We start from the raw sequence: 14390 nt of genomic DNA, 5'->3' as shown, positions 1-14390 counted from the left end.
AGTTCCCATCATCCCTGACCACCAGCCATCTTGGCTGGATCTCATAGGAACAACAACATCTGGGGGGCAGCAGGTTGGTGAAGACTGAGATATAGAGTTGGATCTAGAGCAGAGCTTTCCAAACTGTGTGTCGCGACACATTAGTGTGCTGGCTGCAGTGCGTAGCACAAATGTTCCATGTGCTCCTCCTGGGTTTGCTAGTAAAAATGAATTACAGTGGTACCTCGGGTTAAGTACTTAATTCGTTTCGGAGGTCTGTACTTAACCTGAAACTGTTCTTAACCTGAAGCACCACTTTAGCTAATGGGGCCTCCTGCTGCCGCTGCGCCGCCGGAGCACAATTTCTGTTCTCATGCTGAAGCAAAGTTCTATTTGTAAATAGTACCCGAGGTACTATTTCTGGGTTAGCGGAGTCTGTAACCTGAAACGTCTGTAACCCGAGGTACCACTGTACTGTGTCGCGAATTGATACATGCTCTGAAAAGTGTGTCCCCAACATGAAAAGTTTGGAAAGCTCTGATATAGAGGGTTCACCCCAAGGACTTAGCCTTAGCTATGGAGGAGTGGATACTGGGCTAGATGAGCCATTGGTCCGATCCAGAAGTCAGGCTCATCTTATGGTCACCTACCTCTTTAAGTGTCCCTGGTGTGGTTGCCAACCGATAGACCATGTAGGTGGGAATGCAAATGAAGGACGAGGTCCCAATACAGTAGCCCAACACCACAGTCCAGTAAGGATAAGTATAGTCGAAGAGGCGGAGTTCTGGAGGACTCGACATGAAGCTGCAAATGATAAACTGGAGAAAAGCCAAACATTTAATTCACAGGAAAAGGAGCTCTGGCAGAGGGAGGCATCTCTACCATGAGATAGCAGATTGGGAGCTCCATTGAGAAGTCACCCATGGGTCTCAGCAATAAAACTGCTAGCACAGTTGTAAAGCTAAGCAGGGTCTGGTATGGTTTCAGATTGGATGGGGGACTACATGTTGAGATTCCTGCATTGTAGGGGGTTGAACTAGATGACCCTCGGGGGCCCTTCCAATTCTACTGTGATTCTGATTAGGGCTGCTGGATCTGGCTGCAGGGGCACAAGCCCCACTGGAAGACGCAAGAGGCATGCAAATGTGACCATTTTTACCCACTGTTCCCAGCATTCTGTTTGCTTATACAGTGGTACCTCGGGTTAAGTACTTAATTCGTTCCGGAGGTCCGTTCTTAACCTGAAACTATTCTTAACCTGAAGCACCACTTTAGCTAATGGGGCCTCCTGCTGCTGCTGCGCCGCTGCTGCGCATTTTCTGTTCTCACCCTGAAGCAAAGTTCTTAACCCGAGGTACTATTTCTGGGTTAGTGGAGTCTGTAACCTGAATCGTATGTAACCTGAAGCGTATGTAACCCGAGGTACCACTTGTATGCAATATTTGGGGATTGTATGTATAAAAAAGTATGCTGCAAATCAGAGCTGTGTGTCAAAGAAGCAGAGGGGAGGTGGGAAGAATGGGCGTTTTTTCAAGGGTTAGATGAAGAGGTATAGATCAGGCTGGCCTCCCTGCATTATTTTATTTTGAAATATTTATATGCCTCTTTTCTGGATAATGCCCATCTGAAGTGGCTTACAACAACACAAGATTTGTTAGCCACTTTTTGCCATCAATTTTTGCCGCTAAACCTCTCCTTTCTTGCCAGATGCTGGGTGCTGACTTCACTGAAAAGGCTGGCAGAGTTAATTTAGGAATGGGATTAAGCCTTCATTTAATAGTGCCAGAAATAGCTCTGTCAAAGCAGGGGCAGGGGCTCCTACTTACGCCCTTTAATTTTAATCTTAATTTTTTGCAAAGGATGCCATCTACTTTTGTTGAAGTTTATCTGGGTGTCTCCTGAAGGTGGGAGTTAATTTTTATGCTCCTCCAACTCACCCTCATTCCCACTTTGTATTAGATTTTAAAAAATGCATTTGTTCAGAGAAATTAGTTCTCTCCCTTAAAAAAACCTACTTAAAACAATTGCACAATTAGTGCTTTAATGTAATTTCATGAAACTAGTGTAATGACCCAAAAGAGCATTAGTGCAGAGAACAATAGGGAACAGGACACGACTACTACGCATAGGGCCAGCCCTACCATTAGATGGAAGGAGGTGGATGCCTTGGGCAGCTGATTTTGAGCTATGAACAGGCAGTAAATTGAATCATAGAATTATTGAGCTATAGAGTTAGAAGGGACCGCAACGGTTATCTAGTCCAACCCCCTGCGGTGCGGGAATCTTTTTACCCAATATGGGGCACAAACTGATGACCTAAGAGTCTATTGCTCGATTGACTGAGCTATCCTACGAGCTATCCCACTTACTGTGGTATTTTTACTGCCAATGACAGGAAGAGGCGCTTGTAGCTAGAAATGCCTCAGGTGCCAAAATAACTTGACTGGTCTTGGGTACCATGCACCTTGACTTGGAAGTGGGCAGTGGAGGGACATAAGTGTCGTTTGCTGCTTTATCTTAAGTAGCAACATGTCTTGAGCAGGCTCTGCCCAAACAAGTGAAGGAACAGATATCATATAGCAAACCTGTGCCAGAGGCAGTTACTTTGCCAGGTCAGTGGTAGGGTCAGAGAGAAGTGCCATAAAGTCTGTGGTAGAGCATCTGCTTTGCATGCAAAAGGTTCCAGGTTCAATCCCCAGTAGCATCTCCAGGTAGGGCTGGGAATGTCCTCTGTCTTAAACCCTGGAAGGCCACTGCCAGTCCGTGTAGGCAGTACTGAGCTAGATGGCCCAGTGATGTGACTCAGTGTAAGGCTATGTTCATAGAGGCTGTTGTGCAGGAGAGGGGTCTCTCTGTGTGTTTAATACTTTACTTTTATGATGCAAGCACACTGTGGAGAAACTTCTTATTACATGTTGGGCTGGACAGATGGACTCACCAGGAGGAAAATTGGGCTGATGGCTACCCAGGAGATTCTCCAGAACCACCCAGGGCTGAATCCAAGCATCTCTTTCACGTCACTGCAGAACTGGCTGACACCTGCAAAAATAGCATAGGGTGAGGCCCATGTTACTCACGTGTTCCTATGAACTAGGTTCAGCAGAATAAAAAAGTAAAGTGTGATTGCTTTGATTGCGCCAGCTTAGATTTTCACGCAGTAGTATGCAGGCCGTCAAGCTACACAGCACCCTGCTGCCATTAGTCCTAAGAGTTCTGTGAAACGTCAGAGCTCATGTGCATCCACACTAACGTAAGCTGTGGTTCATCACTCATATGTACATGGTCATAAGTGTGAGAGATTAGCAGCCAAACCTAACAAATGCATATTCTTGCTAGTTAGCATGAGAAGGGGCTAAGTCCCCAGAGCTGTATTGCCGATAGGCAAATACTCAGACCATAGAAATACAATAGGTAGAGAGGCGCTGTGTGATGTCATTTCTCCTCCTGTTGTGGAGAGGAAGGCATATATAGCACTTCAAATATCTGTCACATGGAAGATGGAGCAAGCTTGTTTTTTCCTGCTCCAGAGGCTAGGATTCAGACCAATGGCTTTAAGTTACCAGAAAGAAGATTCCGGCTAAAATCAGGAAGAACTTTCTGACAGTAAGAGCTGTTCAGCAGTGGAACAGACTCATAGAATCATAGAATCATAGAATCATAGAGTTGGAAGAGACCACAAGGGCCATCGAGTCCAACCCCCTGCCAAGCAGGAAACACCATCAGAGCATCAGACTCCCTCAGGAGGTTCAGGGCCTTCCTTCCTTGGAGGTTTTTAAGGAAAGGTTGGATGGCCATCTGTCATGGATGCTTTAGCTGAGATTCCTGCATTGCTGGGGGTTGGACTAGATGACCCTCAGGTCCCTTCCAGCTCTACAATTCTATAATGGAATAGAATCAGTTCTGTGATTCCACGATTCTGTGAATTACACAAACCTAAATTGCTGGTATGTGCTTGAGTCCCTCCTGCAAAATACTGACAGCCTGGAGGCAACCACATTGGGCCTGGTGTATGGATCTAGCAAGGCCCAGATGCCCCACTGGCTGCCTTTTGAGGAGTAAAGCAGTGAAATGTATGTGTCTTCCCTTTCTAAACCCTGCCTTACATTCAAAGCATTATACTCCAGTCACTATAAGGCTAACCATAGCTACTAGCCACGATGGCTGTGCTCTGTCTCCACGGTTGTGGGCAGCAAATAACAGTTGCTGGAAACCACGGGAGGGTAAAGCTTTGCTGTTGTGCTCAGGTCCTCATTGAGGGCATCTGGATGGCCATGGTGAAAACAGGAGTCATGACTAGAAGAGCCTTTGGCCTGATCCAGCTGGCTCTTTTTATGTTCTTACGCTCATTCAAAAGTGATTAAGTGTAACTCTGATGGATGTTCTCTCAAATACACATTTGCATGAGCACAGGAGTCTCATCAGCAAGTGCACTGGTATGCAGCTATCCTCACCGTAAAACCAAGCCACTGCAATGGATTCCAGGAACACCACGGCTATCACAGCTGGGCCCGTGGCATATTCTTCAAGCAGCTTTACGACATACGCACCACCCTAGAGCAAGAGTAAGAAAGATCATGGGAAACAACAGGATCGCTTCTAGTTCCCAGAAGGCAAAACTTGCTTGTACAGAGCTCATTAGCTCATTGGAGAGGCAGCAGAAGCCTGTAATGTACTTTAATCTGATGCTCTCTTCAGTACCTGTGCAACCTGACTAATCCTGAACAGTGTAAATGACCCAGTTTCTCCAACTTCCCTTCCTTTGCCTCACACAATACAGCAACCATGCAGATAAGAAAAGGCTGAGTGGAATGTGTGATCAATCCAGTAGGTAATTCAGTAGGGGATCGATGCCTCTCTGTTTCCTCCCTGGTGAGAACGTTGAAGGGGCAATGACTGACAGTAAAGCTGAGGGCAGACCCTTGTGTTCCTATTCTTTTCCCCCTTGGGAGTCAGACTTTCCCAAAAGGGGAAGGGAATTGTGCCTCCAGCAGGAACTGGGACTCCTGTTTTGCATTCCAAATCAAGGAGCAATATCTGATAAAACTGTGTGTTTTCTCATGAAACGATCCATCTATGCTTGGTAGTAACACCTCCCTTGTCAGAGTCTTCACTATCTCTAGTTCAACTTGGCATCTCATCCAATCTGTTGACATCATAGCGCCACAACATGCAATTTGAGATACCCCAAACCGTTTGGGAAACTGGGTTATGTAGCACTGGGAGGGCTTTTCAACACTCCCCACCCCCAAATGTCTCAGACATTATTGCCACTTAACGCAGCTCTTGCTGATTTGCAGTGTTTTGAAACAACACATTCAGTCTTTAAAACAGCCCTGATCAAGGCTGCATGGAAAAGCATTTGGAATCTGATCATTCAGAACCTGTGGAAAGGCATGGTAGAAATCTAACAAGGAAATCACTTGCAGGGTTGTAGAGAACAGCACCAATCTTGGATTGCGTCTGATTGTTTGCTGTCCAAGAGCTGCACTCCAGCATCCTCTGTGGCATTAAAGGGAAGTCTGGAATCCAAATTGCACACCAAATGCACAGACACTCTTCACCCTACCGGATGGCTTGACTGGCCATGGAAAGGTGAGCTACTCACAAAGGTCAGCGTCGGCATGGCACCCAAGAAGCAGGTCACAATGAAACCCAGCACAAACAGCTCCCGGCGCTTGCTCCAGATGTGCGGGAATTCATCCAGGACGGCAGTGATCACCCCTTCTAGGCCTGCAAACTGGGAAAAGCACACAGAGGAGTCAATGAAGGAAAGGCAGCTGCCTTCTTCCCCAGAACTCTTAGAGCTTGCAAAGGGATCCGAACAATTCTGTGTTTGTGCTTGGTGAACTGAACCTGTTTTCAGGCTAATGGAATAACCCCACAGCCTGATGCTAAGGGCCAGACCAGGCAATTCACATTCTGCCCATACCCCAGAGGCTAAGTTCCTTGGTGTTGACCAGTCATCCCTAGCCTGATGCTCTCCAGATGTTTTGGGGAACTCCCACCAGACCCAGCTAGAACTCCAAGTAAGACCCTGGCAACACAACTTGTTGGTTGGGGCTAATGGGACTTAGTCCAAAATGGCTTCACTGACTGAGGACACCAAGTTCAGGAAAGCGGCTCTAGATTCCGCCCCAGAGGAAGTGGGGAAAACATTGTTTTCTTACTAGCTGGTCAAGTGTCAGCATTCCAGCACGAACGCCAACTGAGGTTATCCAAAAAGATAATATTTCCATTCTTCAGATTTGGTTTGGCTAAGTGTGGACTAAGTCTGCAATAACACACACAGAACCTTTCCTTCTACTGCTCCATTACTCACTGTGCTGTCCAGTCCCAGGGTGATCAACATCAGGAAGAATATAATGGCAAAGAAGGTGGAGGCAGGCATGTTTGCGATGGCCTCTGCATAGGTGATGAAGAGGAGGCTGGGTCCTGTCAGTCAATGAGATAACAGTCCATGACTTACTCTGCTTCCTCCAGAGTTTATCTCCCCCCCCCTTCCCAGCTTGTAACACAGTGGCTAATGTCAATATAAGTTAACACAAAAGCCATATACCAGATAAGAGAAAAACAAATCAGAACAGCTGATAATCAGCAGCATAAATAATCAGCCACCCCTTTCAGAGCCAGTTCAGCTGTGACGGTATCTTCTCGCCACCATGCTTTAATCTGGCACGTCAAACTCATTAGGAAGGGAGCCAGTCTGATCTCCTGTGACAGGGAGTTCCACAGGCCTGACGTCATACTCTCCTATATTCCCACCAGCTGCAACTCTAATGGTGGCAGGCATAAAGAGCCGCCTCCTCCAAAGGTCACCAGTCAAGGGTATCTAATGTGGTGTCTTCTGGATGGGAGTAGGAAGAGCCTGCTGGATTAGGCCAGTGGCTTGTCTAGGCCAGTATCCTGTTAGGAACATAAGAGGCTGCCTTATACCAATACTGACCTTTTACTCTATCTAGGTCAGTATTGTCCAAGCTCACGGGCAGCAGCTCTCCATGGTTTCAGACAAGGAGCTTTTCCCAGCCCGATGTGAAGATACCATTGGGAGTTGAACCTGGAGCTTCTGCATGTAAGGCAAATGTGCTACTGCTGAGCTATGCCAGTTCCCCACTGTTCTCATGGTGGCCAACCAGATGCCCTGAATGGGAAGCCCAGTAGCCCTGCAGCATCTATTCTAGAGGGCACCATGTTTACTACCCATGGGTGGCCAGACAGGTTGGTGTGGAAGGAGACAGTGCTTCACATTACGGCTAGGGCCTAGCCCATTTCAGACTTTAAAGCTAACTGCAGCTCAGAGGCTGTCCAGGAGCCACATCAGCTGGCACCAGCCACAGAGCTGCATCCTCCCCAAACTTTTACTATTTTTGTTTATTTTAGGCGGCTATATACCCCACCCTTAAACAATTCCCCAGGACAGCTTACATTATCAAAATACAATAAACAATAAAAATGTGATAAAATATAATCTGGCTCTGGTTGGGACTCCAGCTGACGCAGTTTGGACCAGCAGAAGTTTCCTAACACTTCAAAGGGAGCCCCACTTAGAGCATGTTACAGTGATCCAACCTTTATGTAACTAAGGCATGTGTGATCATGGCCAGTGGCTATACTTCTGCCAGCAAAAGCATTGTCCAGAGCCAAGCTGATTGGCTCTGGGCAATGCTCTTGACCCTGTGGGTGCCTGTAAGGAGCTTGCTGCAGCAAGTGAGCCGGGAATCCTGTGCAGCACTATCTCAGTGTGGCATCAGGCTCTAGCAGGATGGAAGGGAGCGGCTTTGTCCCCTGGCTTGATTAATTGTATTGCGTTTCATCTTGAGGGCCTTCAATCCTTCATCCAGTCTCAAACATCCCTTTCAAGCAGCCAGTTGGCAGAGCTCTGAAGGGCAAAAGTTTATAGATCTGAGAGTATCCTATGCCTTGCCAATGGCAGGCACCAGAGATCTGTATATTTTTCAAGGAGGATGCTACCCATAATCACTAAATGGAACCTTCATGATTTGAAGCCAGGCCAAACAAACTAGAAATAGCACTCCAGACTTTATTCTGAAACAGCAAGGCAATCCCTATGTTCCAGTCTCTCTGACCTCGCATTCCAAACAGAGGCTTTTCCAGCTTGGTCTCAAAGACTTCCAACCAAGGAGAGTTCCCTACCTCATTGGAAGCTGACTGATATGCCAAGTCAGACCCCACTGGTCCATCTAGCTCAGTAACACCTATGCTAGCTTTCCCTGACTTGAGTAACACAGGATATTGACAAGCTGGAACATGTGCAGAGGAAAGAAACCAGGAGGAACAGTTGAGGAAGTTTGATCTGTTTAGTTTGGAGAAGAGAAGACCTAGAGGTGATATGATAACTGTTTCAAGCTTGTTTCCTGCTGCTCCAGAGGGTAGGACCTGAACCAATGGATTCAAAATCCAACTAAACATTTAGAATAACTTTCTGGTGGTGAGAGCTGAACAACAGTGGAATGGGCTTCTCTGAAGGTGGTGGACACTCTTTCATTGGGGGTTTTAAACAGAGGTTGGATAACCATCTGTCAGGGATTCTTTAGTTGTGATTCCTGCACTGCAGGGGGTTGGACTAGATGACTCTAAGGGTCCCTTTCAGCTCTTCTTTGATTCTGATTTGCCTTCCAGAAGCTGCTGAATTATTACTACCACCATCCCTGACCATTGGCCATGCTGGCTGGGGCTAATGGGAATCAGGAGTCCTGCAACATCTGGAGATGTTCCCTTTGGAGAAGAATTTTAGGCAAAACTGAGGCTGTTAGCCCTACCTGGAGTTGCTAGGAATTGAACCCGGAACATTTTTTCATGCAAAGCCAAACATTGCAATTTGAGAATTAAGTAGCTCTTGACTAAACATACTGAGCTGCTTTAGGAATGTGTCTTCTTATGCCTTCAAGTCAAGTTTGCCAGCATCCTGCATGCGTGGCTAGACACCGTGTCAAAATTAGTCAGTCAAGGAAGTGTTTGAGGAATTCTTCAATGAGGCCATTGAACCCAGTTGCCTAATAATGAACCAGTTGCTCACTGAAACATGTTTCATGGGAACTCAGGAAGCTAGCCGCCTTATGCCAGATCAGACTATTAGATGCCTAGCCCACTACTATGACTAGTAGGGTCTCAGGGAGAAAAGGGTCTTCCCCCATCACTTGCATCTAAAATTACCGTACTTCTTCAGAAGGGGACTGGAGATGCTAGGGATGGAACCTTGCTCACTGGTTCCAGCCCTTCCTCAACTGGCTATTGAGACACAATGGTGCCTGGTGCTCTCTTGTTTTAAAAGGGGCTGTGCAGAGTTTCTTAGGATGCAAAAGATCCTCTGCAGGACAGCTTGCATCAGAATACAGGAACATACTGAGCCAGACCATTGGTTCATCTTGCTCAGTATTGTCTACACTGACTGGTAGTGGCTCTGCAAGGTTTTAGGCAGGGAATCTTTCCCAGCCCTGCCTGGAGATACCATTGCAGATTGAACCTGAGACTTTCTGCGCCCCAGTGGGCTGCAGCCTTCCCACCATCACAGGAAAGGTAGTGAGAGTATAAAAGGAAAGGATTGGGAAGAATTCTTTGTCTGCATTGCACTTCCCAAACCAGTATGTCAAACTGAAAAGTAGCTATCCTTCGAATTCACACTTCTCCAAATTTTGCAGTGCAGTTCTCCAGACAAAAAAATGTTCACCAAAGAAAGTATATGTTAGAGGAAGAAATCTTGCTTTCGTAGAAATAACATACAAAAATTACTTGTAAAAATACATCAGTTAGGGGAGATTGCTTACATAGACATATTACAGAAAATTGCAAACAAACTTACATTTTCAGGTGCAATTAAAAAACAACAACCCCAACCATACTGCAAACAGCTGAAGAAATGGGGCAAACGGAACATAAGACTGGAAAAATGCGAAACTGAGATTGGCCACATTTGCCCATCCTTGGTTGCTTACCTGTGTCTCGGGCCACGTCTGCCACCTCTTGGTTCCTCATCTCAGCCATGTACCCGAGCACGGTGAAGATGACGAACCCGGACACAAAACTGGTCAGGCAGTTCACAGTGCTGGTGACTAGAGCGTCTCTGTAATGGAAACATGCCTGTGAGAATCAGGACATGCTTGTGATACAACATACACACATACCCCATACACAAATTCTCCTTGTACCCTCCAGCTGGTCTGATTTGGAGTGTAAATAATTAGAACTATGTACAAACCATCAATATGTTTATTAGAGTCTTCCACAATGGCAAGTTGAGTCATCGTCCCCCCACTTCCCAGTAATCTTTCTCTTTGAGAAAACTCACTGGTAGCAGTTGTTATGGAACTTGTTGTAGCTTGCAAAGGCTAGGAGGACCCCAAATCCTGGGCCGAGAGAGAAGAAGATCTGAGCAGCTGCATCAATCCACACCTAAAAAGAAAAGAATCAACAGACACAGCTCACTAAAAAGGGTATCGGTAAAAGCAGAGTTGTTCTGGGAAGCCATGCAAGGAGTGAGTGCTTTCAGCATCCAGTTTGTGTTTTGAGCCCTGTGCTTCAAGTGTTTCAGGTTAAGAGTTTACTATAGCGACTCTTGCTGGAACTGAGGAAGCTATCAGTTAGATACAGGCAGGGACGACTCCTTTGTAGCAGACGCAGTGGAGTTGAAGTTGAAGACCTAGCAGGGCAATACCAGTCGCAGTGGCCTGCCACTCCATGGGTTCCCCACCAGTAGATCCACTAAGGTCCTCCCCCACAGCTGGCCATCTAAGCTACTGGCCATCACTGCATCTTGTGACAGTTAGTTCCATAGCTTAATAATGCATTATGTGAAGTTACATTGGGGGAGAGGGTTGGCCTGTCTTGATTCTCCTGCCACTCAGTTTCATTGAGTGACTCCTAGTTGCCTCTCTATCCAATTTCTCTGCATCATACTATAGTATTACAAACCTCCATCAGTTCTTTCCTTAATTACCTTTTTTTCTTTTCTGGTTAAAAAAAAATCAAAACCCTATAGCCTTCCTTTATAGAGAAAATGCTCTGGATCCATGATAATCTTGTGGCTATTTTCTGCACATTTGTACTGAGCCAGGCCAGTGGTCCATAGCAAATGGAGTTGCACTCTAGTGTTTTCAACATTTTCAGTCCTACTTGGAGATGCTGAGGATTGAATATGGGACCCTTTGCACTCAAAGCAGATACTCTACCACTGAGCTGTGACTTTTTCCTAGTTCGTTCAATATCCTTTTTGAGATGAGATGACCACAACTATACACTATATTTCAAGTTCACCCACCCCATAGATTTATTCAAGTGCATTACACCACTGGCAAACTTATTTTCAGTTCTTTCTTGATAGCACTTAGGATGGAATTTGCTATTCTCAGCTGCCACACACTGGGTTGACATCTCTGAGCTGTCCTTCTCCCATCACCCCAAGATCCGTTTCCTGACTAGCCTTCTTATCTCCTGTTTTCTCCAGAACAAACCAGTTCCTTTTTATTCTCCAGACTCAAAGCTGAGCACTGCCCGACTCTGTAGATCGTTCCTGCCCCAGGAGCCACCACATGAAAGCTTTGTGGCCATATATCAACAGCACAGAGATCGCAATCTGGCCTCGCTCATCGCTTCAGAAACATCCAATACAATACTAACACCCTTTATTACTTTTAGGGGAGGCAACGGGGCCTTATTGGAGATGTGGCTTTATCAGAGAACGATGTGTCTTCATTTCCTCTTCATTGAACTCTCTCCTATCAACCGGGAGCCCGCTGGCTGGCGAATATTAGAACCTGTAATCTCAATAGTAGCTGTATTTATTACTTAGAGGGCCAAAATCTCCCCCAACCTCATCTGAGTCTTTCATAACTGTTCAGGGGGAAATGACATTTGCATCTGCTATACAGAATGCAATGCCTGATGGCTTGTGGGGGCAACCTGCTGCCAGCATATAACACATCCTGCTTGAGGGATTTGCATTGGCTGTCAATTTGCTACTAACATAAGTCCCTATACAGCTCAGGAACAGGATACTTGAGAGACTGTCTTATCCCTTATACACTGAGCAGACAGTCTGCAGAAAAGCTTCTTCTGCAAGTTCCATTTATCCTGTTTTCCAGCTGTTTCCAGAAAATACAGATAGTGGGTGTGTGTTGTATCTCGACAGGAACACTATACCATAGAGCAGGAGCAAGCATAATACCAGTCTTGCTCCAAGTAGCTGCAGAGCTGGCTTCGGTAAACCTTGGAACTTACACAAAGCCAAAGAGCACTCCCCAAGCATTACCCTCTGGAAACAACCAAATAGAATCAGAACCACTGCGAAGTGGTGCCACCCACCGCCTGACTCGGACAGCTGCTCCAGAAGGATACCATGGTTGAAATACCATGGTATTGAAAGCTGCTGAAAGGTTGAGAATTAACAGGGATACAAGAGTACCTGGATCTGGTCTGCAGCCACCCACTCAAGAACCTTGCTCAAGAAGGAGAAAGTGGCAACTGACCAGTAATTACCTAGATTTTTACTTAGGTTGGGAGAAGGCTGACTGAGTACCTGGTTCACCCCCCCCCCCATCCTCAAATCTAGTACATTACTCTGCATTTGCCACAGGACTTTAAGGTAGCAAATCCATTCATCTGATTTGTTGCACCCACCTCCCCCCCTGCTTACCTCAGTAGCAAAAAGCTTATCCCATTCGGGCTTCAGGTAGTAGACCACCCCTCTCCAGGCCCCAGGCAAGGTAGCGCCCCGTATTAAGAGGACAAAGAGTATGACATAAGGGAATGTGGCAGTCACCCACACAACCTGTTTGGAGAAGAAATCAAGACTGAGGATTCGTCCGAGGGAAACCACCAGCACAAAGGATGAAAACTTTGCTCTGAATTAGCAGCAATATTAATTTATTAAATTGATAGCCCACTCTCCACCGCAACTCAAAACATGCCCACGGTGCCTAGCAACATCAAATCCAACAAGACCATATCTAAAAACGGTAATTAAAATGAAAGTTTTAATATCGACAGTGCCTGAATGCCCCTATCCAAAGACCCAGGCAAATAAGAAGAACACCAGCATTTTAGTGCAAATTTATCCTAATGTATACATTTTTAGCAAATGTATACATTTTTAGCAAATATATACATTTTTGCAAAGCAAATGTTACATGCTTTTGTGTGCTAGTTTAACTGAACTATATGCATATTTTACCTTAGAATATGCATCTCTATACACTTTAGTTGACTGGAGAACTGCCTTGCAAAATTCGGAGATGTGCCAAAGCCCTGTCTCTTCCCACCCCAAGGAGGTGGCACAGACTCCCCCGAGTCTGAACTTCCTTCCTCTTGACATGCTCCTATGGGACAGATGGGGTTTCCTGGCCTAGTGGCACCTTGCCTGCTGCCTCATATTTGGGAGGCTTGTTGTGTCTGCGCCCCTGACACTGACAAATCTTCTGTATAGAAAAGGCCTTCCTAACACACAGCCAGAAGGAAGGATGGCGACATCCTCATTGGGTGCTAGCCAAGAACACAGGAGGCCACCAACTTGGGTAACTTCAGAATGATCTTCAGATCATTCCAGCTGCTTCTCAAGACAGACAGGAACATGAAAGTTTCCTCCCTCTTTTTGGTGGCAGAAATAGGGAGCCTTTTTCATCTTGAGGGCCACGTTCCCTTAATGGGCAACCTTCCAGGGGCCATATGCCATGTTTGGGCCAGACCAGAGGCAAAAACAGATGGGACACTTACTGTGTACAGTAATCCGTATCCCAGCCATGCAAAAGCCAGAAGTTTCTACAAACACACTAGCACATACCATCTCCCCAGTCTCTAGCCAGGCAAGCTAGAGACATTCTCATATGTCAAGAACACATTCAAGTCAGCTAAATGCACTTGAGAAGGGGACAGGGCAGGGCTGGTGAGGGTGCTGCCTGATGAAGGGGTGTGGTCTGGGAAGACCCCTAAGGCACTAAGGAATGGAGAAGCCTGGTGGGCCACATGAACCTTCCCCCCCCCCGGTCTTCAGATACAGCATCCCTTTCCATCCCTGACCACCAGATACAATCCTGGCGTAGCTCCTCCTGCTGTTGGCCTTGCTCTTCACCTTTCCAGATGTTTTGACTCCTTTCCAGATGCTGAAGTACACAGTGGTGAAGATAAGCATCAAACACAGGATGAGCTGCCAGCTGATTCCTCCCAGGTCATCCAGCCCCTTGGATCTGTGCACTTGGAGAATGTGGCGGCTGAAATGGAAAGGAAACAGAGGTGTTGGGGATCCTTTGGGATGCAGACTTTCCAAAGGGATCATTTCAAGCGGGTGACGTTTGCTTCAAGTCCATGAGTCCTGAGGGTGGGATGGAGTGGGGTTTGCTACTGGGAACTTGCCATCAATGTGACTGTTGGATGCAAGTCAAACAAACGGGAGGTCAGGAACAGGG

General features: G+C 46.4%; 1 protein-coding gene across 6 annotated transcripts in view; it reads right to left on the bottom strand.

Annotated features, from left to right (window-relative positions):
- The window catches only part of SLC6A4 (solute carrier family 6 member 4), a 35334-nt gene that overhangs the window by 3057 nt on the left and 17887 nt on the right, over positions 1–14390 (bottom strand). For all 6 annotated transcript variants that reach the window (XM_081172065.1, XM_081172069.1, XM_081172068.1 and 3 more), the window contains exons 5-13: positions 14057–14195; positions 12626–12760; positions 10283–10386; positions 9930–10057; positions 6299–6411; positions 5585–5716; positions 4431–4530; positions 2918–3018; positions 630–797 (exon numbers count right to left, since the gene is read on the bottom strand). In XM_081172065.1, the coding sequence (XP_081028191.1) occupies positions 630–797; positions 2918–3018; positions 4431–4530; positions 5585–5716; positions 6299–6411; positions 9930–10057; positions 10283–10386; positions 12626–12760; positions 14057–14195 (1120 nt within the window). The remainder of the gene's footprint in view (positions 1–629; positions 798–2917; positions 3019–4430; positions 4531–5584; positions 5717–6298; positions 6412–9929; positions 10058–10282; positions 10387–12625; positions 12761–14056; positions 14196–14390) is intronic.

Source organism: Podarcis bocagei (genome assembly GCF_964188305.1).
Source record: "Podarcis bocagei genome assembly, chromosome: 15".
In the NCBI taxonomy this organism is placed as follows: domain Eukaryota; kingdom Metazoa; phylum Chordata; class Lepidosauria; order Squamata; family Lacertidae; genus Podarcis; species Podarcis bocagei.
Note: the sequence above shows the minus strand (reverse complement) of the source record. Positions and strands in the feature narration are given on the sequence as shown.